This window comes from Rattus norvegicus, chromosome 5, assembly GCF_036323735.1.
Source record: "Rattus norvegicus strain BN/NHsdMcwi chromosome 5, GRCr8, whole genome shotgun sequence".
In the NCBI taxonomy this organism is placed as follows: Eukaryota; Metazoa; Chordata; class Mammalia; order Rodentia; family Muridae; genus Rattus; species Rattus norvegicus.
The window spans coordinates 30,010,895-30,036,362 of record NC_086023.1 but is presented as its reverse complement, the minus strand read 5'-3'; the positions used below and the strand labels follow the sequence as shown (position 1 = coordinate 30,036,362).

The 25,468-nt window shown below is 46.4% G+C and overlaps 2 protein-coding genes across 3 annotated transcripts in view; both read right to left on the bottom strand.

Annotated features, from left to right (window-relative positions):
- Positions 1 to 11,819, bottom strand: part of Cdh17 (cadherin 17) — an 87,683-nt gene extending 75,864 nt beyond the window's left edge. The window contains exon 1 of one of the 2 annotated variants that reach the window (XM_063287080.1): positions 11,747 to 11,819. The gene's annotated coding sequence lies outside the window, so the exon portion shown is untranslated. The remainder of the gene's footprint in view (positions 1 to 11,746) is intronic. The other variant, XM_063287082.1, reaches the window with a different exon arrangement.
- A 1,989-nt stretch (positions 11,820 to 13,808) lies between these two features.
- Positions 13,809 to 24,722, bottom strand: Gem (GTP binding protein overexpressed in skeletal muscle). The gene is made up of 5 exons (NM_001106637.1): positions 24,586 to 24,722; positions 22,933 to 23,269; positions 17,459 to 17,535; positions 16,496 to 16,700; positions 13,809 to 15,145 (listed from the first exon to the last, which is right to left on the bottom strand). The coding sequence occupies exons 2-5, from the start codon at positions 23,258 to 23,260 to the stop codon at positions 14,868 to 14,870; spliced, it is 888 nt and encodes a 295-aa protein (NP_001100107.1). The 5' UTR covers positions 23,261 to 23,269; positions 24,586 to 24,722; the 3' UTR covers positions 13,809 to 14,867.
- Between the last annotated feature and the right edge of the window lie 746 nt (positions 24,723 to 25,468).

Below are 25,468 nucleotides of genomic sequence, written 5' to 3'. Positions count from 1 at the left end.
CTTTCTAGCTAGGGCACGGGGCACTGTGATGTATAGACAGGGCATGCTATGCTCAACACAGGAGTACTGTGACAAGAACGCAGGACATTATGATCTCTAAATGGGGTACTGTGAGATCTCTACAGACATACTGTGCATGAAGTTAGTTCACCACGATGTGTAGGCAGGACACTGTGAACTCTATAGGAGGCTGTGAGCTGTACAGGTACACTGTGGCATGGGCACAAGGCACTAATGGCGCTCTGTAAAGCTTCACTGTGATATGAACTCAAGGCACTGTGTTCTCTAGATAGTACTGGGTACTTCATCCAGGTGCCCTGAGACATGACTCCTGAGCAATGTGATGTCAAAATGAGATGCTGTGGATTCTATGCAGGTACTTTGTGATGTAAAGGCAGGTCACCCTGTTGTCAGGACACTATGATATAAAGACACCGATGTCCAGAGAGAGCACTGTAGCTCAGTGCAGGTTCACTGTGATGTAAAAACTCTGATGTCTAGGTGTTATATCGTGTGCTCTGTAAAGGTGCACTGTCAATGCACGCAGATGTATACATGGTCACTGTGTACTGTTCCCTAGCAGGTGACGATGAGATGGCACTGTGACAACTCGATGAGACACTGTGAGTTGTGTGCAAGGGCACCATGACATGCCTGTGCTCTATGGTTTGTACACCCTTATGATGGCCACACCTGTGTACTCACTTTTTAATCGGACACTCTGATATCTATACAGTGCATGCTACATGCTGGCCTAGGAACTTTGCACTGTATTCAGGAGCACTATGAGTTCATAACAAGGAGCTACCAGTTTTACACAGGCCTCTATGAACTGTCACATTCTGATTTGTATACCCATGCACAATGAGCTCTGTATCTATGAACTGTGAGTTCTGTATCTGTGTACTAGGAGGTCTGTACCCGTGCACTATGATCTCTAAACACATGCATTGTGAGTTCTGTACCATGCTCTATGGAAATCAATGTGGTGGTTCCTCAAAAAGCTGAAAATCAATCTACTACAAGATCCAGCTATACCTCTGTTGGGGAAATACCCAAAGGATGACATGTCTTATACAGAGATACTTACTTATCCACCTTCATTCACTGCTGCTCTACTCATAATAGCCAGAAAATGTTAACAGCGTAGATGATCATCGGCTGATGAATGGATAACGGAAATGTGCTATATTTGTACAATAGAATATTCTCCACTGTTAAGAAACATGAATTTCTGAGCTGGATGATGATGCATGCCTTTAATCCCAGCACTTAGGAAGCAGGGGCAATCAGATCTCTGTGAGGTGGAGGCCAGCCTGGTCTACAGAGTGAGTTAGAGGACTGTTAGGACAACACGAAGAAACTCAAAAATAGTCTGAAATTGGCAAGAAGATGGATGAAGAAACTATCATCCAGAATGAAGTGAGCCAGATTCAAGATATAAATATTATATTTTTTATATGTGGATGTTAGCTTTTAAGCTTTAGATATGTGTTTCAGTAAGGATAACCACAGAGGTTGGGCAGCTAGTAAGGGACCAGGGGGAGGAAGAAGGCAATAGGATATGCTATTATAAAGACATAAAGAGGGGATTAGAACAGGAGAAATAAATGGGGAGGGGATGGGAAGGCAAGGTAAGGAAGGACATATGACAGGAATAGATAACTAACACTATGCATGCATATATATGTATACATACATACATACATGCATATACATACATACACATACATACATGTGTGTGTGTGTGTGTGTGTGTGTGTGTGTGTGTAGTAAAAAACTTTAAAATCCTGGTGCAGAGCTTTTTCCCTGCCTTAGACCATTTATGTTCCCGGGTGAAAGACACACACAGTCTATACTTTTAATATACCTTAAGCAGCACAGTAGCTGGGCAGCTGCCTGCCCTCCGTGCTGTTAGAATCTACCTTCCTACCAATATCCCAAGTTATCACTAACTATGTTTCATCTGGTCTGCTCTTAGCTCCAATTGGCCAGCCCTCATGGCCACATTGTTATAGCCCAGATAATCCACGGTGGCTCTCCTTTCTCCTCTCCTGAAAGTTCTTCTATTCTGTGGAGACTTCTTCCTGTCTGCTCCCTCCTCGTAGTCCTCTCTCACTCAAGCCTGAGAAACCTCAACCCTGTCTATGTCTCTCCTGCCCAGTTATTGGCTGTCGGCATCTTTATTCACCAATCAGAATTAAGTTGGGGCAGGGTCCCAGGGGCTATGTGCAGACTCCAGGTCTTGGGGGCCACAATTAGCATTACAACAGACACTAAAAGACAAAACCTCAACAAACCCCCCCCACACACACACACACGCACACACGTATATATAAATGAAGTCCCCAAATAATAGGGAACACAGAGTCCCAAGTAGACATTTCATACCACCAAATGAAATCTCCATTTCAATGGGCTCCATCTTTTTGGGCTTTTGGCCAAAGGGATCCCAAAGACCCCTCAAACACCCCAGCTATTGTCAAGGCCATCCACTACTCCCCATAGCCTGATGGTAAGGTTCTATTGCTGAAGACATACTTTACTCATGTCATCAAACACGGAAAACTGAGCTGGTACCCAGCTAGAAACTTCACCGCCACGGACTAGTGTTCATGGTGTCCGGAGGTACTTTATATGTAGGATGATGTCATTATACAGGCGAAGGCAGGTACAAGATAGAATGAGGCCTGTCATTGGATGAGAGGGAAGGATAGGAGGGAGAAAAGTTTTAGAGAGAGGAGGAGACCAGAGCGAGGGAGGGAGAAGCAGCAGAGAGACCATGGAGGCTGATGTTAAGATTCCTCTCTGCACATTTACAGGTTGTTATGAATATTCTTAAGGGATGGATGCGTACATGGCTTTGCATGTCTAGGTGGGCAATTATATCTTATCAATTGGATCAGAGATTATTGTATTGTGTGTTCTTTCATGTGGCGATTTAAGTTCAAGAGAGTGTGTGGTGGCTGGAGACGTGTGTTTGTCTGGCATGGTGGCAGCCTGCCTTGGGAACTAGACAGGTAGAGAGATTGTTGCCGGGCTCAGAGAGTAGCCATCAGCAATATGTTATGGAATGGAGCAAAGTAGGTGAGACACTTTGATGACTGAGAAAAAGATATCTACCAGATATCTTGGGACACTACGGTGTCAGATCTAGGGCAGGATAAAAGATAGCATTTATTTTTTTTTGTAATTTTACAGCAACATTTATATGCTACCAAAGAAGAAATGTTAACATCAACATAAACACAACTACAAAACCTGAGACTTACAAGTGACCTACCTCAAGATAAACTGATGCAGCTGTGAAACAAATATTATGGGAGTCATTCGGATTGGACTTGAGGCCTACTCCATGGGATGGAATCCATTTCTAACACTGCTAATGTTTAGGACCTAAGATTAGATAGGTCATGACCCTATGGGCAACTTACTTTTATTTTTCCGCTGAAGAAGCAGCAATAAAATGGCTCCTAATGACATATTGCTATACCCATTCACAAGTGCCTAGCTCAACCCACACAAAAGAAGCTTATTCTTGTAGCAGTTGAGAATTAACACTGAACGAACATCACAGCTAGACAATGTACAAAGAGTAACTGACTTGGATTACTCGACCATAAAGGGGATTTCTTCATCAATCCCTTCCCCCTCAAGACTCAGGGATCCATGTGGATGAGGAAGTGGAACAATTCTAGTAGCCAGAATGGCATATGACTTCAAAGAAATAGCATGGTCTAGACATAACAGAGTGAGCTCAGAGACTGTGATAGCATACACAAAGGCTGGTCTAGGTTCAAACCAGACACAATCCCAGCACTGAGAAGGGGGAAGCAGATACAAAGTCCCACCCTAACCAAGAAGCTATTTGCAATTCACCCCTGCTGGGAGAGAGAAAAATCAGCTTTCTTCAGGGGATATCACTGAGTTTATCAACTGCACTCCAGGACAGGCCCCATGCCCAGAATCCATGCTTTTGGGGTTTGTTTGTTTTGGTTTTGTTTGGTGTTTTGCTTTTGTTTCCTTAAACATGCTATTGTGTTGTTATGGTATCTCTCTGTCTTCTGGCTGTTTTCGTTTGTTTGTTTGTTTTGATTTTTTTTCCTTTGAGAAGGGCAAGGAGCTATGGTGAAGTTGGATGAGAAGAGAGGTAAGAAGGGTCCAGGAGGATTGGAGGAGGAGAAAGCATATGATCAAAATACATTGTAGAAAAATTTCAATAAGAAAAAGGAAAACAGCCACAATCTGTAGAAACGGTTGTTAACATTTCAAGCAGAAACCAGGAAGTGTTGCTGAGGCAACGAGGAGCTACATTCCTCCCACATGCTAGCGGCTGATGCAGCCGCTAAGGAAAGCAGATCATAGTTCCTCAAAAAATTAAAAAAACAAAACACTTACTATTTTACCGTATATGCTCAAAAGAATTGAAGTCAGAGGCCTAGGATGTTGCTCAGTAGGGGAGAACTTGTCTCGCATGCCTGAGACTCTGGGTTCAACCACAAATACCACAGAAATAAACAGGAATTGAAAGTGGGAGCACAAACAGGTATTTACACCCATGTTCCCAAACAGAAAGCCACCTAAGAATCTATTACCAGTGAAGAGACTATGTATAGTATATAAATTGAGAGAGAGAGAGAGAAAGAGAGAGAGAGAGAGAGAGAGAGAGAGAGAGAGAGAGAGAGAGAGAGAATCTCATCTGGACCGACAGTGCTCCTTCTAAAAGCTGAGCTGAAGGCCACCTAAGAAAATCCCCAATACCAAACCTGAGAAGCCCTCCTTTGAGTTGTTGGCCAGGACTGACTGAGAAAGTCCGAAGGCATACATCTTATTACTGTTGCCATTGGTTACACTCCAGCGGTGGGAGGTTAAGTCCCTATTGGTGAGGACACCATGCACTTCAGAAACAGCACTGAGCTGGAGCTGACCTGCACACCCCCTCCCTGAGGACTAGCTTTCATGGTACTAGAAGGGGCCATGCAAGCTTCCAAAGAAGAGAGCCAACTGACCTATGAACACATCAACAGCCATCATGGCATGATAGCCCTATGGGTGCAGTAGTGGCACACACACCTTGATGACAACCAACATCTCTCCAACCGGACTCAAGACCAACCAACAAGAGGGAGAGCATACCTGGCACTGGAAACCTAGCTAACTAATTAGTGATGTTATGGTGATTGGAGGAGAAAATCTACAACCATTCATTTACTAAACCAGCATAGACCCTAACAGCAACCAAGAAGCCTTTGTCCTTATACTCACAAATAAGTACAGCCTTCACCACCCATCAAGGAAACTTCTCTTTGCAACAAAGACTGCAATCAGTGAAAATACAACATTGTGGAGCCCAGTCCTGATGTATGCATCTACAAAATGCTCCCCCACTTAAGGCTCAGGGAACACTGCTGAAGAAGGGGAGGAAAGACTGTAAGGGGCAGAGGGGTGGGGACTTTTCTGTGAGATTGTGTCACCAACGTGACTGCCCAAATGTGAGCTGAACCAGGATGACACCAATGAGTATGCCAAACCAGATGGGGAAAAACCCTCAAGGCCTCAATCCTACACAAAAACTGACAGGAAACCGAGGAAAGCTGGGATCAAGAGAGGTGGTCCTCCCCAGGGAAAGCAATTCACCCCTGGTTGTGACACTGGTAGTCGCTCGCTGCTAAAAGGTCAGCCCTGAAAACACACATACAAGTAACACTATATGAACTCAACAGGTTATACTTAGGAGAATGTATGAATAAACAAATGCATACATGGATGCAATGACAAGTAATGAAAACAATTACCATAAATTTGAAGGAATATAGGGAGGGGCATATGGGAGAGTTTGGAAGGAGGGAATGTGTGATTTAACTACAATAGCAAAAATAAACAAACAAAGAAAGGGATCAAGAAGAAGGAGCAGGAAGATATCTTATGCACGCCCCAACCTGGATGAATCCTAGAGACATTATATGAAAGAAGCTAAGTATGAACCAGGAATGGTGCACACATGTTATCCCAGCATTTGGAGGCTAAGGGAAGAGGGAGGGGGGTTAAGGAAAAGCTGAACTTCATGGCTAGAGTCTCTAAAAACAAAGTAAAAAGAGAAGCACAGTGTGCCATCCACTCATATGAGCTGCCTGGAGCAGTAAAATGCACAGACACCAGAAGTAAGTTGGAGGTTTCTCAGGCTGTGAATGGCGTTCCCGCCAGAGACCAGGCTGGATGAGGGGAATCTGGAAATGGGTGGTGTAACGGCTGCATGGCCCTGAACATACCTAAGGCAGAAGAATGAACTCTTAAAGCGGTAACTGTCACCTTAGGTGCATCTTTAATATACTTGCTACTGTTTATGTGAGTGTTATAGAAGCACACAACGTATTTTGATCAAATCCATCCCCTGCTCTCTTTCCTCCCATCCCTTCTCCTCCCCTACTGCTATTTCTCCATCCCAGCTGTAAGCATGTATTTCTTAAGCCACCGAGTCCCATTTTACTACAAGCAGAATGTTCAGAAGTCAGTGGCAGAGTGGTTGCCAAGCACGCACAGGACCCTGGGTTCAAACTTAGTACACATTTGACCATAGACTCCCCTTTCATTGAAATTGACATGAACTGAGAGTGAATGGCCTGGAGAACTCTCTCTCGGATGACGTGTAACACTGCACCTGAACCTTCAGGGATACGATCCTGAGCTCAGTCGAGTAAGGCTTACACTTGAGAGAAGTCCGATGGGCTAATCACAACAGGAAGATGGCTGCCTCTGTGAAGTGTGGGTAAAAAAGGGAAAGCACAAAAAACATAAAGGAAAAGGCTTCTGCTTCCACCACAGGCAACGGAGAACAGAGGTGAGGTACAGCTCAGTGAGTGGGATCTGTCAGCAAGTGTAAGGCCCGGCACTCACTCCCCAACGCCTCCGGTACCTGTGAGGTACTCCCGGAGAAGCAGAGGTTAAGGCTAACCCTCTCTTGGAAGTTTAGAAGCTTAGGCACAAGATTATAGGCCAGAGGTCTTTGGCAATATAAGTCCAACTCATGCTCCAGGAGGTAGAGGCTGCTGTCCTGCAACATGACAGGCCGCCATCTTGTTCAAATCTCAAGCACAGGCTACCTCACCATCTTAGGACTTCCTAAAGGCCTTTCAAATTTTTCAACCTGTTCTCAGTTGCAGGGCTTGGGGAGGGCACCTTTGCCCAAGGAGTGTGTTTTCTGGGAAATCCAGAAATATGAAGAATAGAGAACGGGATTGGGGATTTAGCTCAGTGGTAGAGCACTTGCCTAGCAAGCGCAAGGCCCTGGGTTCGGTCCCCAGCTCCGGAAAAAAAAAAAAAGGAAAAAAAAAAAGAATAGAGAACATATTTAACGTATGTACTTAATTCCTTCATTAAGATGTAAGAATCTGGCTGAAGAAAGCTAAACAAGCTAGGCAGATGATTCAGTCAGTGCTTGCTGAAAAAACATGAAGACCTCGGTCTGGATCTCTAACACCCGCACTTTCCAAGAAAGCCAAGCACATGTCTGCAACCTCAGCTTGTGGGGTAGGCACAAACAAGAGGGTCCTGGGTATCACTGGCCGGCTGGCTTCAGATTCAATATGAAGCACTGTCCCAAAAAAGAGGGTAGGCAAAGATTAAGGAAGATACTTCATATCAAAACACCTGGACACACTGGCAGGGCATGGACACACACATGCACACGCATGCACGCACGCACACACTCACGCGCCCGCATACTAGAAAACAAGAAAGACGAAAGTGTTACAGCCAGAATGCAGTGGCATTTTAGCATGTGCCCCTTTCCAGCTATTTCACCTAACAGCATCAGTCAGCCTGCCTGTGCCTTCTATGACAAACATCTTGCCTTACTCAGAGTTCTGACCAGAAACACCTTCGAGGCCCCAGGGACCCATTTGTTTATGGGATGGAGCGCTGTTCTCAACAGCAGGGGAATGATCCAGTTCGCCCTCAGTCAAAGGTTTTTAAATCAGTCAAAGATCTTTCTCTGCGTCACTAAAAATAGAGTGCTAATTGACAGTCTGTACAGAGGCTCTCGGAGGCATAACAAAGGAAGTCAAATTAAGAGTTCCCTCCCTCAGCTGCCAGAAGAGACTGACACTGTCTCAACAGCTAATGTTTCTAACTGACTTTAAGTGTTCTGAGGGACAGTGATCAAGGCCAGTGCAATGTAGGCAAAAAAAAAAAAAGTGTTTGGTCTCGATGCTGGACAGTGCTAGGCAAGCTAACGGTGGACATCAAGAAAACCACAAAACCCAAGGGCCTCCCCATGCAACTGAGATGCCTGGAATTCTCCCTTAAAGATCATCAAAGTAATTGAAGGGCAGACAAGCTCTGGGTCAGCTCCTGCGCACAGCACATTAATGGTCCTGTAGAGACTAAAATACCCACTCTTTATCCCTTATCCCAGTCTGTCATCTTAAAAAACCCTCTGGAGTCTGCATTGTTCTTCCGTGCTGCGAGAGTTTAAGAGTTCATTAATAGCAAAACCAAGGCTGATATCAAGAATTCCTACTCTGAGCCCAGTGTTTTCTGGATATAAAACATAAACCCCTTCTCGGCTTCTTTAACACAATCCTCTCACCTGGCAGAAGCCAGAAGCCTTGGACAAGTGAGTTTTGTTAGACGCGTGCTGGGATGAGTGGGCTAGAGAATGTCATATACATAGGAGCATGACCAAAGAGCGCCTCTGCCTGCCATGTGGACACTCAGGTGACACGGTGGTGTACTTTTATCATCTCGGCAACGATCTAGACCTGTAGCTCAGGGTCCCAAGCAAACAGAGTCACTGAGTTACCTGGAGCAAAAACCACTTGTGACAAATTCAGGATAGTTGTTTTTTGTATAAAAAGGAGCAGGGGGCCCATAGCCAAGGTCCTCTCAACCTCTAAGTGTGAATCATCTTTTGGAATCTAGAGATCTACATGTGCTGCCCTGTGACAGAGCCCAAAATAAACATTAGCCACTCCCATCCTCATCACCAAAGTCTGTTGGCAGTGACTCAAATAATTCACACATGACAGCTAGCATATGCCTCTCAGGGAGCCCCATGCCATGGCAGCAGGGCCGGCCGGCCGCCTGCCTCCTTGGCTCTCTATTCTTGGATGTTTGCAGTTCTTGTCCAAAGACATCTGGAGGCCCTGGTTTCATTTATTCTTATTTTTCCAACCCGGCTCAGGACTCCATTTTCCCAGTCATTCCTCCTCAAGTCCAAGATCCTTACACCCTGCTCATCTATAATCAAATAGATGAATCACAGAAGGCAGTTGCCTTTGGATTTTTTTAAAAATAAGATTTCCACTCCTACCTCCTTGCTTTGACTGGTCTAGTGTTTACAAAGAAAGAAATGACTACTTTCAAATATGTTTGATTGCTGGTTTTTAGCCAAATTTAGAGCTGACAGCTTAAATTGAACGCCTCCTTCCCCCGTCCCATCCCCATTTCTGATATCCACACATGTGTACTTCCTTGGTAAATCTGGATGCTCACATTCCCGGAAGGACATCCACACACATCATAGGAAAGCTAGACACCCACAGGGCCTCTGGATGAGGCTCACAGGACCACTCCTCGGTATCTCCACATGTTGTGATTTTTCCCATAGCCCAATGGTAAATGTAGGGGTAATCACATGCTAGAGTAGGAGATGCAGGGACACCTTGGTGTTCACTTGTGTACTTATGTACTTAGGTAAGCCTAATTGACAGTAGCCCGGGTGAAGTTTCAGAAATGGGGATGTTCCTCTCGGATGCCCAGTGTTCTTGGTGTGTTCTGGAACACCTTAAGCTACAGATAGCCTCCCCATTTGGGGAACACAAATACTGAGAGTCAGGTTGTCTCATCGATACGTGAAGCTAGTCTGTATTCAGTTCTCCACCATGAGAACACACAATACTTAAAACCTTGTCTTTGCTTTCCACACATTTTCTTTCCCATAGCATCCACCAGGTGTCCTGTACAAACTTCTTTGCTTCCTTGAGGGTTACACCAGCCAATCACAGAAAGTTTAGGGGCACATGATCTTCTGTGGCTGTCCTCTATGCGGTTATAGCTGGAACCCACATCCTTACTCCAGTGAAATCATCTAAGTAGAGCCTTGCCTGACCCACTCCATGCAGCTTCTGTGTCTCACCTAAGCCCTTCGGTTCTGATATCTGGAATTTATGGGGACCAGGCCTTACTACTTTGCTAGTACTCCACATGTAAATAAATCTATGCTGCTAGGTACACGAACTCCAAAACGTCCTCTTTAACATGCATGCACATCCTAAGAGAACCTCGTCTGCACTTGAAGGACTCTGCAAAGATCACCTCGCTCAGTACTCCCAACCAAAGCTGCCTCTTGCCTGAGGTGAATCTCTCCTTCTGGTTCCAGCCAGCTTCCTCAATCCCAGAGATGTCCCGAAGTAGCATCAGGGGCACACCCTGTGTGGGAATATTAGTTACTTGAATTGCTTCCTGAATCAAGGCAACACTTCCCAGTTTGAAGTTCAAAATCCTTGCAACTTCTCCCTAGGTTATATGTCCAATTAACTCCGTCCCCACTAAATGAAGAAAGAGAGAGAGAGAGAGAGAGAGAGAGAGAGAGAGAGAGAGAGAGAAAGGAAAGGAAAGGACATGGCTGCTCCTAGGTATGGTGAAGGAGAAAGTGTATTGTAGATAAAAGGGAGAGCATAACCAGAAACAGAAATAGGAGTATCTGGGGGAGTCTAGAGTGGACATGACCAGACTGAGCTGGGCCATGTGGGGAGAGGAAAGGGGAAGAGAGAGGGGCCAATGGTACAAAAGGGGCAGGTAACCAAAATGTCTGGATTAGACACAGAAGAGTCTCTGTGGAAAAGGCGGCCTAGCCCCTGGGCTGGAGAGGTCAGGGTAGATGGGGGGATATGCCAGCCATACTTTGTAACAGAGGGATGCTCAGAGAACCTGGAGGCATGGACTACTTAGATAGGTTAAACTGGAACCTCGACCACATGTCCTGGGCTTGAAATTTAGCACCCAGCTCTTGAAAGATGAATTAACAAGTAAGCAAGACACATTAAGGCCTCGTGGTGTTCTTGGGAGTTGAGAGGCACTCCCTCGCCTTCCAGCTGAATGGAGTGGGCTCAATCAACTAGGACCCCTTGTTCTAATGGACCCATGGAGCCTAGTTTTCTACCATTGCTGGTGTGAGCATAAGCTTAGTGGCTGATACAACAGAAATCAGTGCTATTGCAGTTCTAGATGCTAGAACATGGATCCTTGTCGTTTGAGACACGCATCCTGTGAAGTCTTTAGGGGAGAACCCCTTCCATTGCTCTTCTAGCTTTGGTGGCTCCAAAAAGTCTTCCGAATGTAGCTCTGCCCCAACCTCTACGTGGTCGCCTCCTCTGTATGTCTCCTTTGTATCAATATCTCTCTCATACATCATGCCTGTGTCTGTCTGTCTCTCTGTGTATCTGTATGTCTATGTGTATCTGTATGTCTATATATCTGTCTCTCTGTGTATCTGTATGTCTCGTTCTCTGTCTCTCTGTGTATCTGTATGTCTATGTGTATCTGTATGTCTCTATATCTGTCTCTCTGTGTATCTGTATGTCTCGGTCTCTGTCTCTGTCTCTCTGTATGTCTCGGTCTCTGTCTCCCTCTCTTCTCCCTCGCTCGGGTCTCACACAGCGGTTACTGACTTCCACAGGACACTCCAGGTGCCTGTGCAGTTGTCTTCATCACCATCCCGCCCACACCCCACCATTATGGACCATACCTGTATTTAAGCTTCTTAAAGACAAGCTGCTTGGACCCGTCCTGTGTTCCCTAGGTATGGCTAAATGAGGTTTTATTTCCCTCCCCCGCATTCCGTCTCTGTTCACTGGGGACAATCAGATTTACTGCTCATGAGGTTTCCAAGGCCAATCACAATGTCTTAGTCATCTCTGCATTCCCAGCAGTGAGCAGTGCCTGGGTGTGTGATAAGCTTGAGTGAGAGGAGGGGCCTGTACTGAGGCAGAGTGGGAGGGGTCGCAGCTCTTCCGGGTAAAGCATGGATCTCTTCAACTCCCACAAGGCATTTCTGACCTTACAGATGGGAAAATGAGGCTGGGAGAGATACAGAGTTACACTTGGTGGTACCCAGTGATTGAAAATTCAGGTCTGTTTGTCTCTAGAGCTCTTAAGCAAAAGCCCTTTGGATTTGTAGCATAGCCCCGTGATCTTCAGCCTGGGCCAAGCTGTGAGCCCTGGCAACAACACTGACCAAGTCTCTGTGCTAGGCCTGTCTTCTGTTAGCCATTGAGGGGAAGAGGGAGTTGTCTGAAAGAGTTAAAAGGAAAGTTGAGTTTTAAAAGAGAGAAAAGTAATATCGGAATTATATATGTCGTCTGTGTGTGCTGTTTGTAATTTGTACACATATTTGTTCACAGTACGTATACCAATGTGTGTTGTATGTGTGTGTGCGTGTGCTGTGAAGAATTCTGTCTCCTTCACAGGATCACGAAAGACCTGTGAATTCAAGAGGAAACACCACGAAAGTCCAAATCTGTGTAAGGTCTACACTGAAAAGTAGGAGTGTTAAGGGGAAAGGCACCGTAGTCTCTGATTTGAAGGGGTTTCCATTTGAATTTGGAAAAAAACAGACTCCTAAAGCCAGTTCAAAGCTTCAAAGAAGGAAGGATACATAGCACCGAGCAATGGAAACCAACGTTTCTGCAGCTCCCTACTGCACAACGGAAACAGATGTCACTCTCACAACCGCCTCAGAAGGAAGGGATGGTGAGCCCATTTCACAGATGACAAAGCTAGAAATGTTCAGTCGTCAACCCAGAGACACACTCGGGCTCAAGGGAAGGTAGAGCCAAAGTCCATCCCGGGCCTGGACAACCTGACTCTTTCCTGTTAGCTCCCTGTGCAACTTCCTGGAGCAATCCAGAGACACAAAGTACACAGACATGGAACCTTTGCCCTCAACCTGGAAAAAAAGGAGCCAAACAAAGTATGGCAGCTGCCTTTGAAAACCACGGAAGTTTGAGGCGGTTCCAGAGACCTTGTGTCACTGTTAGGGTGTCTACAACCTGAGAAGGACAAGGGACTGGAAGTGAGGGAGTATGTGGGGTTGAGGGTGGGCAGAGGAGAGCAAACGAGGACCACCAGAGGCGTCTATTCCAACAAGGGCCACATTGCCCTTGCAGAACTGCCCTGAGAGCCGTGCCAAGCCATATTAGTGGCAGAGCAATTTGGTTTAAGCTTTACCTGGCTAGGTCTCAGGCTGACAATCACTAATCGCCACTGCCCTTGCCAAACACACACACTCGCGCACACACACACACACACACACACACACACACACACACCTGCCAAACACACACACAGACACATAGACACACACACACACACACACATAGACACACACACACTGCCAAACACACATACACACACACACACATACACACCCCTGCCAAACACACACACACACACACACACACACACACAATTTTTAAATCCCTCCTAATGCTTTAGCGAAGCCCTAAGAGCCTTCAAGGGACAAAGCAAGGTCCATCTGTTCGGTCAGGAATTTGCCAGACCTAAGTACAAGGACAATCGGCTTTGATTCTCGCTCAGCTTTGTGACCCCAAATCCTTCCTGACTCAATCAGCCAGAAAGAACTCTTCTGTGAACCGTGATTCCAAAGGAGAGAACTTGGGGAGTCTTTAAAAAAAAAAAGCTAAGGACTTCGCTAGTGACCGGGAAACTGTCTGTCCATTGTGGATGCGGCTTGCTCTAAAAGCCAGAGGGAAATGCTCAAGGTTGTCTTATGTGGCGGGAAAACAGAATGCTTTCCTTTTCAAAGATTTTATTTATTTTATTATAAGACATATAGGTAAAAACTTGCATATTTTGAAAAATATAAAAAAGGTAACAAAACAGACATTTTTCTCAGTAAGAAATATGCTCATAAATAGGCTTTATCAAAGGTTAAAATGGTTATTTGCAAAATAATAATAAATATAATTCGGCTGTGGCGTACAAGGAGCAACCCAAAGGATGGGGCATCTTTATGTTTGGGGGGGAAAAGCAGGCTTCTGACTATATTTAAAATTTTGCACTCCAAGTTATCAATATAGTTGAGATTTTTTTAAAAAAATATTTTATGACAGCTTCATGATTTCAAAAAAAAGACATAAAAGATGATTTGACTAAGTAGGATCTGGCAAAAAAAAAATAGTTTCCTCAAAATAAACACTTCTAAGACACATAAGTAAACAATTTTTTGAACCTATAAGTGGTACACGCATATCAGCGTCTAAGTCTAGGAATCTCTGTGGTCTTTAAACAAAAACTGTCAGTAAGCCTCAGTTTCTAGCAAATTCTAACAATTCTCTCCACAGTTCGATAGAGCAGTAAAAACTGCAAGGAGGCCAGTTCCGCAGCTGCAGTTCCAGGAGTATAAGTTTGCAGAGAGCCCTTCTCCTTCCAATAAACACCATTTTCCTACATTTCTTTATGACCCAAGGACCTCAGATTCACACAGAACACTGAGCAAAACTTCAATGATGAAACACTTCTGTCCTAGGCATTCTTCACAAGATTCAATATTCTGCTGCCCAAAGGAGAGAAAAACTCGTGTGAACCCCAAACGTGCCCTTAAGTGAGTCTGGGGCATCCATCTAGCATAGCAGGTCAAGCTTTTCCTACAAATAAATACTGACTCTCGACAGAGATCTTTCGCCACCCATGCACTTGGTTGCCCATGAGGCTAACCTCTTGGTTCCCATCTGTAGTAGGGGAAGCCGCGTCTTAACAATGCTTCTGTATCCAATCTAATATAGATCACTGGTCCCAAAAGCCTTCAACGACGTCCATCAAGGGGACATCTGGACGACACTGGGTGCCTAGAGCACAGACAGGTCATGGCAGGATTTTGACTTGAGCTTGAAAGCCATGTTCTTGTTGTTTTTGGCTACAATTTTGCCCCAGAAGCGTCTGGCTTTCCTGGGGATACTCTCCCGCCTCTTCTGGTAGGCCAGCCTCCTCTCGTTCTTTTCCTTGCTGTCCCGACGCAGACGGACCTGCCGCACAATGCCCTCAAACAGTTCCTTCACGTTGTGCTGCACGGCTGCAGAGGTCTCGATGAATTTGCAGTCGAACACCACGGCACAAGCTCTCCCTTCTAGAAAGGAAAGGGAGAGAAGTGAGTCAAGGGTCATAGGGTATGGCCACGCTGGAGACCACCGCTCGAAAACTGTCCTAGGGGTAGCATGGGGCAGTAGGCTACATTACAGGTAGAAGGACGCACAACAGCATGCACCCTCCTGGGTCTGAATAGAAATAGCCCATAAGAGGATTCCAGGAAGCCGGCTAGAACCGGCTCACCACAAACTCACGATGTGAAAGTCCAGTTCCATCAAAACCCAGGCTAAGCTCTTTCCAAACACTTTTCACTGCTCATAACAGTCTTGAAAATCATACCCTCATTCTTACCAGATAGAGGAAGAAACTGAGTGTGTGTTTAAAAAAAAAATGAAAGAACTCATACAGCCAACAAGGACAGGAAACTCAGCCCTGCTTCCTATACACTTTCTCCTGATTCAGTTTCCGTCCCTAAAAACTGTGATTCTAACTCTACTATGTAGCTTTCCTATCTTTTGAAAAATGTGATTAAATGATATATTTTTAGGGAAAATGATTGTGTAAAAATATAATACAGCTACATCGAACTGTCCAAGCTTTTCTAACACTCTCAATTTCAGATACTCCATGGTGTTTAATGTCCACATGTCCGTGTTTTAGTTTGAAAAGATGTGAACCCTGAACACTGTTGCGTCCTAGTAAGACATTCCCACCAGTTGGGAACAGTGCCTTGACTGAGTAGAGACTGAAAATGCCATATTTTACTTTTTTTACAGTTGTACTAAATCTACACTGACCCAATACAATCTCGAAGCCCCCCCCCCAAAAAAAAGAATATGGAGGCCTACTCATCAAATAGAAATTATACTTGAACTAAGGACCAAGAAGCATGTGTGGTCCCGTCAGTCCGATGTCCTCACAGAAGTTTACAAAGTAGTGGGCGGCGTTAGAGAGTATTAAATGGAATGCCAACAGCTGTTTCTCTGGAAACTCTCTCTTCTGAGTCTCCTAATCCAGAGTTCCTCTCCTTGCATTCAGATATGGCTTTTCCTCCCCTGAACTTGGGATCTGCTTGGAGAACAGGAGGATGAGCAAAGGCTAAAACTGTCAGGAAATTCCTGAGGATGCTCTCCTCTCTAAAGTAATTCCGGGAGTACACCTAAGGGGGATTGGGTACCCTGGACCTTCAGGATACCCAGAGGATACAGAGAACAACACATGACTGATACAAACAATGAGAACCATGAGAGTCTTAGCCAATACACATTAAGCTTCACGGAGCACCCCACTGAGGCCCTGGTTGCAGCCTTGCAGGGGATGAGGAAGAGAACCTGCTAGTGGGCCGATGTGTGCTGTGCAGGGGTGGACCCCATATCACACACCCTCTCACCTGACACAGACACTTCTCGACACCGCACTAAGTCGCTTTTGTTGCCAACCAAAATTATAGGAATGTCTTCTGTCTGCCGGGCCCTGCGGAGCTGGATCCTCAGCTCAGACGCCTTCTCAAAGCTCGCCCGGTCTGTGATGGAGTAGACGATCAGGTAGGCGTCCCCGACCTGCATGCAGTGGTCGTGGAGCCATTCATTCTCCCCCTAATCAAATAAAAAGACCTTCCATGAACTCGGGCTAGCCTAAAAGTTGAGGTGCCATATTGCAAAGAAATCGTATGTCTATCCCAAGTAAGAGAAAACAAGAAAACTGCTTCCAACACCCCAAAAGGCATTGGCCTTCCAGGATGCCTAGAGATGCAAAGAAAGGCAGTCTGTACTGTTTTTATAGCAAACAGCTTACTTTCCAGTTACTACTACAGCTTGGGCTGATATAATACAAAAGTACTTTGACAAACAGTATTCCCAATCCCAATCTAAGTCGCCAAGAACCAGCCTTTTCTGACTCCCTGGAGTCCTCCTAATTAAGAATATTTTTGTGGGAATAGGAAGGTTCTCAATAAACAATGATCTTTCATATTTGCTGGGAGACCCAAAACCTGTCAAAAGCCATGTTGGAATCCAGGATTGAGAAAGCCAACTTTTCACAAGGTGGTTCTGTGTCATTGAAAATAAGTGGCCATGCTTGTTTGAACTTTCCCTAAAACAAATATGCCTCTTGTGGTTTTTAATAGAACTCGGGGGAAAAAACCACTGCAATTTGTTTGTTCTTCAGGGTTCATCTGTGAACGACCTGTTCCCCAGCACAGTCTCGTTCTTCAGAAGTAAATGCTTTCAATCAAGGAAATGAGCCCTCCTTGTCTGGAACATCTACTATGTAGGACAAGGTCACTCTGGCACCAAGCAGCCTGTTGAAAGGCAAGCCCTAAAGGAATGCACAGACAGCTACAGGCTCTGCATACCTTATTTTCCCACATGTCCAGTAGGATAATGGTTGCACTCTCTCCATCAACGACCAGGGTACGCTCATATGTATCTTCTAGAAAAGAGAGATTTGATATCAGTCCGGTGGATAAGAGATAATTCGGCATGAGAGGTTCCTGTTGACTTTACTCTAGAATTTATACTCCAGGAGACTAGGGATGCAGCTCGGTCAGTGAGTGCTTAGTACAAGCACAAGAACCTGAGTTCAGTCCTCAAGAATCCATGTGAAAAGCCACGCATTGTGGAAGGCAACTGGAAATCCTTGTTTTGGGGAGGGAGAAACAGGCAGATAGATCCCTAAGGTTCAATGACAGCCCAGCCTAGCCGACAGTCTCTGTCTCCCAAAACAAGACTCATGTCTATGGAAGAACAATACCCAAGACTGACATCTAGAACCCAAATGCACATGCACACATATCCACACATATGTGCCCCCACATGAGCGTATACATACACACCTACAGAGGTGGGGTTAGATAGAGACAGAATCAACTTCAAAGAGCTGGGAACATGGTTCAGTGACCTCTAGTCTCTCTGTGTATACACACACACACACACACACACACACACACACACACACACACACACACACAATTGTTCCCCTTCAATATGCAGCACGCAGTCCTCCAGTCACTAAGCAGACTTCCCACAGCTCTTGTGGAAGGCTCAATAGCTCGAGTTAAAAGGGAATCATTTTCATCATTCTTGGGCCTTTTATGGAGGAAAGCCATTTATAAGGATAAATAAACTCCCTAAGACCTTTTGACTCCAGTTCAACGGCTGAAGCTATGAGAAAGCATTAACCATAAGCTGCATTATGGGATGTTTTAACTATAAGCCCTATTTCCATAATCTTTATGGGAGCTCCACTGTGTTCCAGTTGGGGGTGGGGCAGGCCTGAACACACACTGGAAACTTCATAAACTCTGAGCTCAGTGATGTTTCTCCTCTTTGCAGAAGCACAAGAAAAAATATTTTGAGGTGGTCCCTAACTGGACCATTATTTTCTTTAACTCTCCGCCCCATTTCCTTTGTTGTGTTGAAATGGATTCTTGCTAGTAGCCCTGGCCAGCCTAGAACTCAGGACACAATCAGGCTGGCCTAGAAGCTGCCTCCTGGGTGCTAGGAATGTGCCATTGTTATATAGAAAGTAATGGAAACTCCCCTCTGAACTCAAGCCTTGATTGGCTGTAAGTGATGGATGACAACATCCACAGGCCAGAGGAGCGCCATCTGGAAAAACAAGATGTCTTGGGATATTTGCAAGAGGATTTCCCATCAACCCTGTGCACTAATCCCATGCCTACTCTGGGGTTTTCTGTTTTTAGTTCCATCCTTCGGAACTAACTTTCATAACAATTTATGTCTCTTTGGCTCTTGGGCCTGAATCTCTTCCCCTAGATCTCTGTAGTGTTTGCCCCGGCTAACTGTGCTGTCTGGGTGTGAGTTTAAAATCGCATCAGAATCCTCTGCTTCTTTTCCTGCTCTATGAATCTCTGTGTTACTTGCTCTCTAGCATGCAACACTTGCCAGGTCCTTACTACCCTGTGCCACGTCCCCTTCCCTGCGTGTGCATTTGCACCTGCTTTGTTTCCTGTGCCTCCTTCCCTGGTCCCCTGACCCATCATGTACCTGACCCATTGTATGTGCTCCATATAAACCTGTGTCCCGCATGGATGAGCAGCAAATACCATGGTGCTGTGGCTATGACCACACACAAACCTCACCTCAAATCTAGGATCTACCCTTTCTTACCTATGTGGCTTTAGACAGTGCTTCCGGGGTCCCTAAGGCTCAGTTTCCTGACCATGGGAACTGAGGCTACAAACGGAATAGGGAAACATGAGCTGCAGAGTGAGCCGTAAACCAGGTCGATTCCCTGGGCCACACACGCCAACACTGTGCTGCTGCTCTCTGCTCTCTCCTTCCGTCCCTGTACTGCCCTAGGAAGTGCCATCCCAATTATACTGGGGAGGAAGCTTCCTGGGGTAAAGAGGCTAACCCAAGAGCATTTAGTTAAGTCTGTGTGACCTGGGCGTGGGGGAGTCTCAACCCACTCATTACATCCCAAATCCAGAGCTCTCTCCCTGTGTTTCTGGGCACCTTCCCACCCAGCTCAGGTATCCTAAGCCCTAGTTGTCTTCAAGGCCAGTTCAGAGAGCTTTACTTCTACCGAGCCTTTTCTGATTCACGCAGGCAGAATTCTTTCCTCCAAACTCCACTTCCTCCCTGTAACTCAAGATCATCGTCCTAACCCGGCTTGCTTTACAGTCAATGGGCGTCTGACCTCCATCGCAGACTGTGAGTGAGACTGCTGAGGAGGAAGCTCCAGGGCTCCCCGCACGTGCCTCCCTCTTCCACTGTGCCTCACCAAGTGCTGGGCTAACGAGTTAGAAACGAATGGGTCAATGAATGGATGGATGGGTGGGTGTACAGATGGAATGAACTATGCACAGAGGACCGTACGAGCGTTGCAACATGCTGGAGTAACATTCTTCTTTATTAGGAGAGATGATGGGGAAGGCTATCGGGCACATCCCCCTGGTAAATACTGAAAAGAAAGAAAAACAACACATGGGTGTGCTTTGGAAACACAAAGCTAGTGTGTCAATGTGAATGACTTCTAATGCACCTCTAAGCCAAATGAGTGTAATCAACTCATTTGTTGGTGTCTAATGTAGGTAGCTTCTCTTGATCAGACGCTCAGTGTAGTAGCAGTTAAGGAAGAGCCCCTCCCGACTCTCTCCAAAGAAGTTCCCGATTCCTCCCATTGCCCTATGCCTATGGGATATTGCCCTCCGCAGAGATACCACGCCTTCTGATGGGTAAACGCTTCTCCTGGGCCTACTATCCACTAACTTTTCAACTCTTCCCTCTTAAAACAAATAAAACAGCCTTGCCCTTACGTCAGCCCCTTGGAGCGATTATTCTCAGTACTTGCTAATGTCACCATGCTGTCTGTCAGGTACACTCAGTGGCTCTGAGCTCCTCACCACTCAGCCATCCCTAGGTACCCAAAGTCTACATGGTGCTGTCCTGTGTGCTACATACTTAACAGCATTTGTTTGTTTGTTTTATTTTATTTTTTTATTTTTCTCCATCTTTATTAACTTGGGTATTTCTTATTTACATTTCGATTGTTATTCCCTTTCCTGGTTTCCGGGCCAACATCCTCCTAACCCCTTCCCCTTCCCCTTCCCTTCTATATAGGTGTTCCCCTCCCAACCCTCCCCCCATTGCCGCCCTCCCCCCAACAGTCTAGTTCACTGGGGGTTCAGTCTTAGCAGGACCAAGGGCTTCCCCTTCCACTGGTGCTCTTACTAGGATATTCATTGCTACCTATGAGGTCAGAGTCCAGGGTCAGTCCATGTATAGTCCTTAGGTAGTGACTTAGTCCCTGGAAGCTCTGGTTGCTTGGCATTGTTGTACATATGGGGTCTCGAGCCCCTTCAAGCTCTTCCAGTTCTTTCTCTGATTCCTTCAACGGGGGTCCCATTCTCAGTTCAGTGGTTTGCTGCTGGCATTCGCCTCTGTATTTGCTGTATTCTGGCTGTGTCTCTCAGGAGAGATCTACATGGACATTGAACTACCTGAGGACCCAGCTATACCTCTCTTGGGCATGTACCCAAAAGATGCCCCAACATATAACAAAGGCACGTGCTCCACTATGTTCATAGCAGCCTTATTTATAACAGCATTTGGAAGTTAAATCCAGAGGCCAGTGAAAGAATGTGGGGTTTAGTTTAAACCACAAGAGGGTTTAAATGCAAGCCCTGGGAGTCACTTAGCCTCCACGCCTGTGGGGATGTCGATACCACGTGGACTCTATTCTTGTACACGTTATCAAGGAAGTGCCAACACATAGCATAGGCCCCACATTCGTAGGATGAGTGAAAAGCGCCAAAATAAGATTATTAAACCCCAGCCTCTACACTCAGCTTCCCTGAGGGGTGATTCGCCATCTGTCACTCATCCTCCCCAAGGCCCTGTTCACTCACAAATGAGCCTAGGAATTCTGTAAGGACTGAGATAAACAGCAACCATGAGGCCCTTCAGGAAGGCCCCTCCCACTGCAAATACCCATCCTAAGTATTCACGCCCTCCTCTTTCGCTGACTTCTAGCGCCCATTGTACAAAGAGCAAAGCAGCCACACAGTGCCAACCCTGTTTCTCTCTTGACCCTCGCTTAACTATAGTCCACGAGATTCCGGAAGTGGGAATAGAAATGGATGCTACATTGGTGAGCCATCGTTCGTGGCTTTCCTTGGGCTGCCCTTTGACACAGTAACTCCCTAACACCAAGACAACTGAGGAGCATAAACCCTTTCCAAGACGTGGGCCATTGTAGTGAGGAGTAAGATTTGCATACATCGAATAGGAAACGAGTCACCACTGAGCCATCTTTCCCATTCTGAACCCTCTCTGCCCCCCAAGTCTGTGTGAGGGTATACATCTTAACTGAGAGTCGGGACAGACCATGTGAGGAGTTCCAACACTCCTTTCTCCATTTCTACAGCTGTTAACAGGAGGTGCAGCTGTTCTGGGTATGCATGAGATGTTGGGGCTCTAGCTGAAGGACACTGTATGACAACAACTGGCTACCCAGTTGTAATTTATTGTGTAATATATACAATATATTGTGTAATGTATGTTTGTATAAAATGGGTCTAGGAATAGGTAAGGATTAAATAAATAAATCCTTGAACTAGGATTTCATCTGGAAGAGAAAATCATCTGGAAGGCCTGTCAGGCTCTACATGGGGCGTTTAATCATCATCTTTCCATTTCAAAATTTTTAAAGTTATTATGTTACTTCAAGTACAGCATTTGACCTGCTTACACTCACAAATGTTTCTAATGTTAGTGGAAACAAACTAATTGATCCACTCTAACAGGTCTCTTTCCCCCAAAATCAGTTTGGTTTTATGCATAGTCACAGGAAAATTATCTGTGGTGATGAACTCTCCAAAACTGGTCCAGGGCAGAGTCAGCCTTTCTGGAACCTCCCAGACCTGACCTTCAGAAAGCCTCTTGATAACTTGGGTCACTGTGTACACATATTCCTCTGTGTGTGTGTGTGTGTGTGTGTGTGTGTGTGTGTGTGTGCGCGCGCGCGCGCGCGCGCGCGCTGGGCTCTGTGCCAGTAGGTAGGTTTCTGTCTCCCATCTCAGTACTGAGAAGGCATGCGTTTCTCCCCTAATTCTGAAGATAACGTTTTGTTTTAATTTGTTGGTTTTTTGAGACAGAATCACATAGCCCAGGCTAGCCTCAAACCTCTCTATGTAGCTGAAGATGACCTTGACTTCCTAGTCCTTCTGCTTCTTCCTTCACGGTGCTGGGATTACAAATGTGTACCATTATGCCTGGCTCCCAATTCTGCAGGGAAACGACCCACTCCCTCTTGCTCTTCCTGCTTACAAGACAGAACAGCACCGGGAACTGGGCCACCTACCTCCCAAGACCTCACAGTCGCTGTCCATGCTGTCATGTACACCTGCAAAGATGTTGGCCAGGGTGGACTTGCCCACTCCTTGCTCCCCAATAAGCACCACTCGGTAGTAGGTGTTTCCTGACTCGGAAGAGATAACCGAGTCTGTGGACTCGGAGGACCAGCTCCGCCGGCAGTGGTCATCGGGAGCAGTGGAGTGGTGGTTGTGGGGGTTGCAGGGGTGGGGATCCTTCTGGACCATCAGATGCCTGCCATCAGCAGGGATGCTCCAGCGTTGCTGTGGCTGCATGCCCACAGTGCCTTGGCGCATGGTGACGTTATTCAGAGTCATTGTGGGATCCTGGGAATCAGAGCAGTAAAGATGGCGACATTGTTAAGAATGAGCCAGGCCCAGGGAGTCTCAATACTGTCATCAGGGGTTCTTCACTGGATAGGTATGAATTCTTAACGTAAGGAACAACCATGAAACTCTTCCTAAGCCTGGCAAGCAAAGTCTTCAACAACAACAACAGCGCGAGTGCGCACACACACACACACACACACACACACACACACGGTGACTAGCTTCTCACTCAGGCTGTCATTTGTAGTACCAGTAACACCATCCATTGCTCAAAAGCTTCCTCCATCCTTGAAGGAAAATCCCACTGGAAGTTGGCACAGAGGAATCTGGAAGGAACCCATTGCCTCCAGAAATGGCTTTACCATCAGCAACAAGTCAGTACTGCTAGGGACCAGCTGGCCAGGTTAGCTGTTCTTGTCTAAACAGGGCTCTTCACTGCCCAGTGTCCTGCAGTCTTTTGTGCCTCAGTGGGAAACACGTGGCAATGACATCACTCCCCTGGCTGGACTGGACAGGCGCTTTGGGGGAACTTCCATGTTTAGTAAAGTTGCCCTGATGTTCTCCAGCTGCCTGAAGAGACCGTTATTTGGGGAGTGGGACAGTTTGAGGTTTATGCCTCAGCTCTGCTCTCTCACCCACAGATACTGTTTAGCATAACCAGCCCTGAGCCTGGTTCTTCTGACAGGGGAAGGACCTGCTCACGTTCAGATACATCAAACTTGTACAAAAAGTGCTTCATTCTTAAGGAATCTTGTCCAGTCCAAGATTTAATTAGCTCAGAATTCCACCTTTTTGAAGTAAATCAGAAGGTCAGAGATTCAGGGAAAAGCCACTCAACTTCCTACAACTTTCTCCTTGCAAGACCGCCTCCCCTGCTGACAGGCAGTCCGTTTTGCCAAGACTGCCCGAGATAACACAGCAGCATCCACTCCATGGTTAACTCAACAAGCTCCCCGCGCGTGAGTGCAGGGATAGCACTCCGCTCACACATGACACCTATACCACTAGACAGAACAAGCCGGTTTCTTTTTAAATCTTAAAAACAATCCCTGGGTTGACAGAGTTGTGTTGAGACCTTGAAGTCTGCCGCCTGGCCACCTAATCTGTAAGGTGACACTCCTCCGGAATTGAATTAAGGAACCCCCATCAGAAGCGCATCCTTTGCACCTGAACTTCTTTCTCCTATGGGAGAACCCCTGGCACAGACTTCATGGTCTAGGGTCTCCCTTCCCAACTTAAAAAGTTCAGTGACCAGGAACGCCCCTTCCCGCGGAGGGTCCCACTGGGACTGCCCCTCATCCATGTCCCCTTACTTGGCTGTACTGGGCGCTGGGTGGGCGTTTGCCGTCGGTCCGGACAATGCCTGCTGCCTGCTGCAATGCTTGCCGCCTGCCGATGCGGGTTCCGCAGTCTAAGGCTGTGTGATGTCCGCTGGCAGTGCCGCCTCCTGAAGCCTCCGCGGCCCGCCGCCGTTTATAGCGCGCCCGGCAGCCCCGCGACGGGGCTTTTCCGTGACGTCAGCGCTCCCGCCGGGAGGGGGCGGCTCTGCAGCAAACTCGGAGTTGCAGCCACTTGGCTAAATCATTTACTCGTAGTCATGTGACTCCCTTAGCCCCTTGAGGAGAGTGTGAGGGAAAAAAAGACAGTTCAAACGTTGGCCTCCTTGATTTTGTTTTATTTTCTTTTTATCAGGTGGACACTGGAAAAATACACTTAGTGCATCTTAATCGCCCTTCCCAGCAGAGCACTTGTGAGCTGTCTGAATAAAGGATGGGGAAAGAAGCAGGCCTGAGTCGCGAGTCCAGCTGTGCCAAGAAAACAGACCCATCAGAGTGAGCGGGACTCCGGCCTCCAGGATGGGGCTACAGCCACCTGAGTGGACAGGCCACCTTTACAGCATGCTCTGAAAAGCAACCAGGCCCTTCCTGCTTCCTGTCACCTTCTCTCTGGATTGGGGACACACAGTTTCCCTTTTCCTGCAGAGATCCAAAGAGAACGGGCCAGAGAAAAGAGTGGGGAAGACCTTGAAAAAGGGCAGTTTGGCTCCAAGCAGCTTGCGCTAAACACTGCTGTCCTCCTGGTCTGGCCACAATGCCAATCAGAAATTTAATCACACCCCGATCGGTGCATCTCAGAACCGAGCTGCTTAGCATGGCTGGATGTGGCCTGGAGCCAGGGCTTCCCAGCCATGGGGAG

Excerpts from the sequence above, each read along its gene's own strand:
- Gem (NM_001106637.1), bottom strand. The coding sequence starts at position 23,260 with ATGACTCTGAATAACGTCACCATGCGCCAAGGCACTGTGGGCATGCAG. Across the intron at positions 16,701-17,458 it reads TGGACATGTGGGAAAATAAG|GGGGAGAATGAATGGCTCCA; the intron begins GTATGCAGAGCC and ends TTATTTGATTAG. Across the intron at positions 15,146-16,495 it reads TCGAGAAGTGTCTGTGTCAG|AAGGGAGAGCTTGTGCCGTG; the intron begins GTGAGAGGGTGT and ends TTTCCTTTCTAG.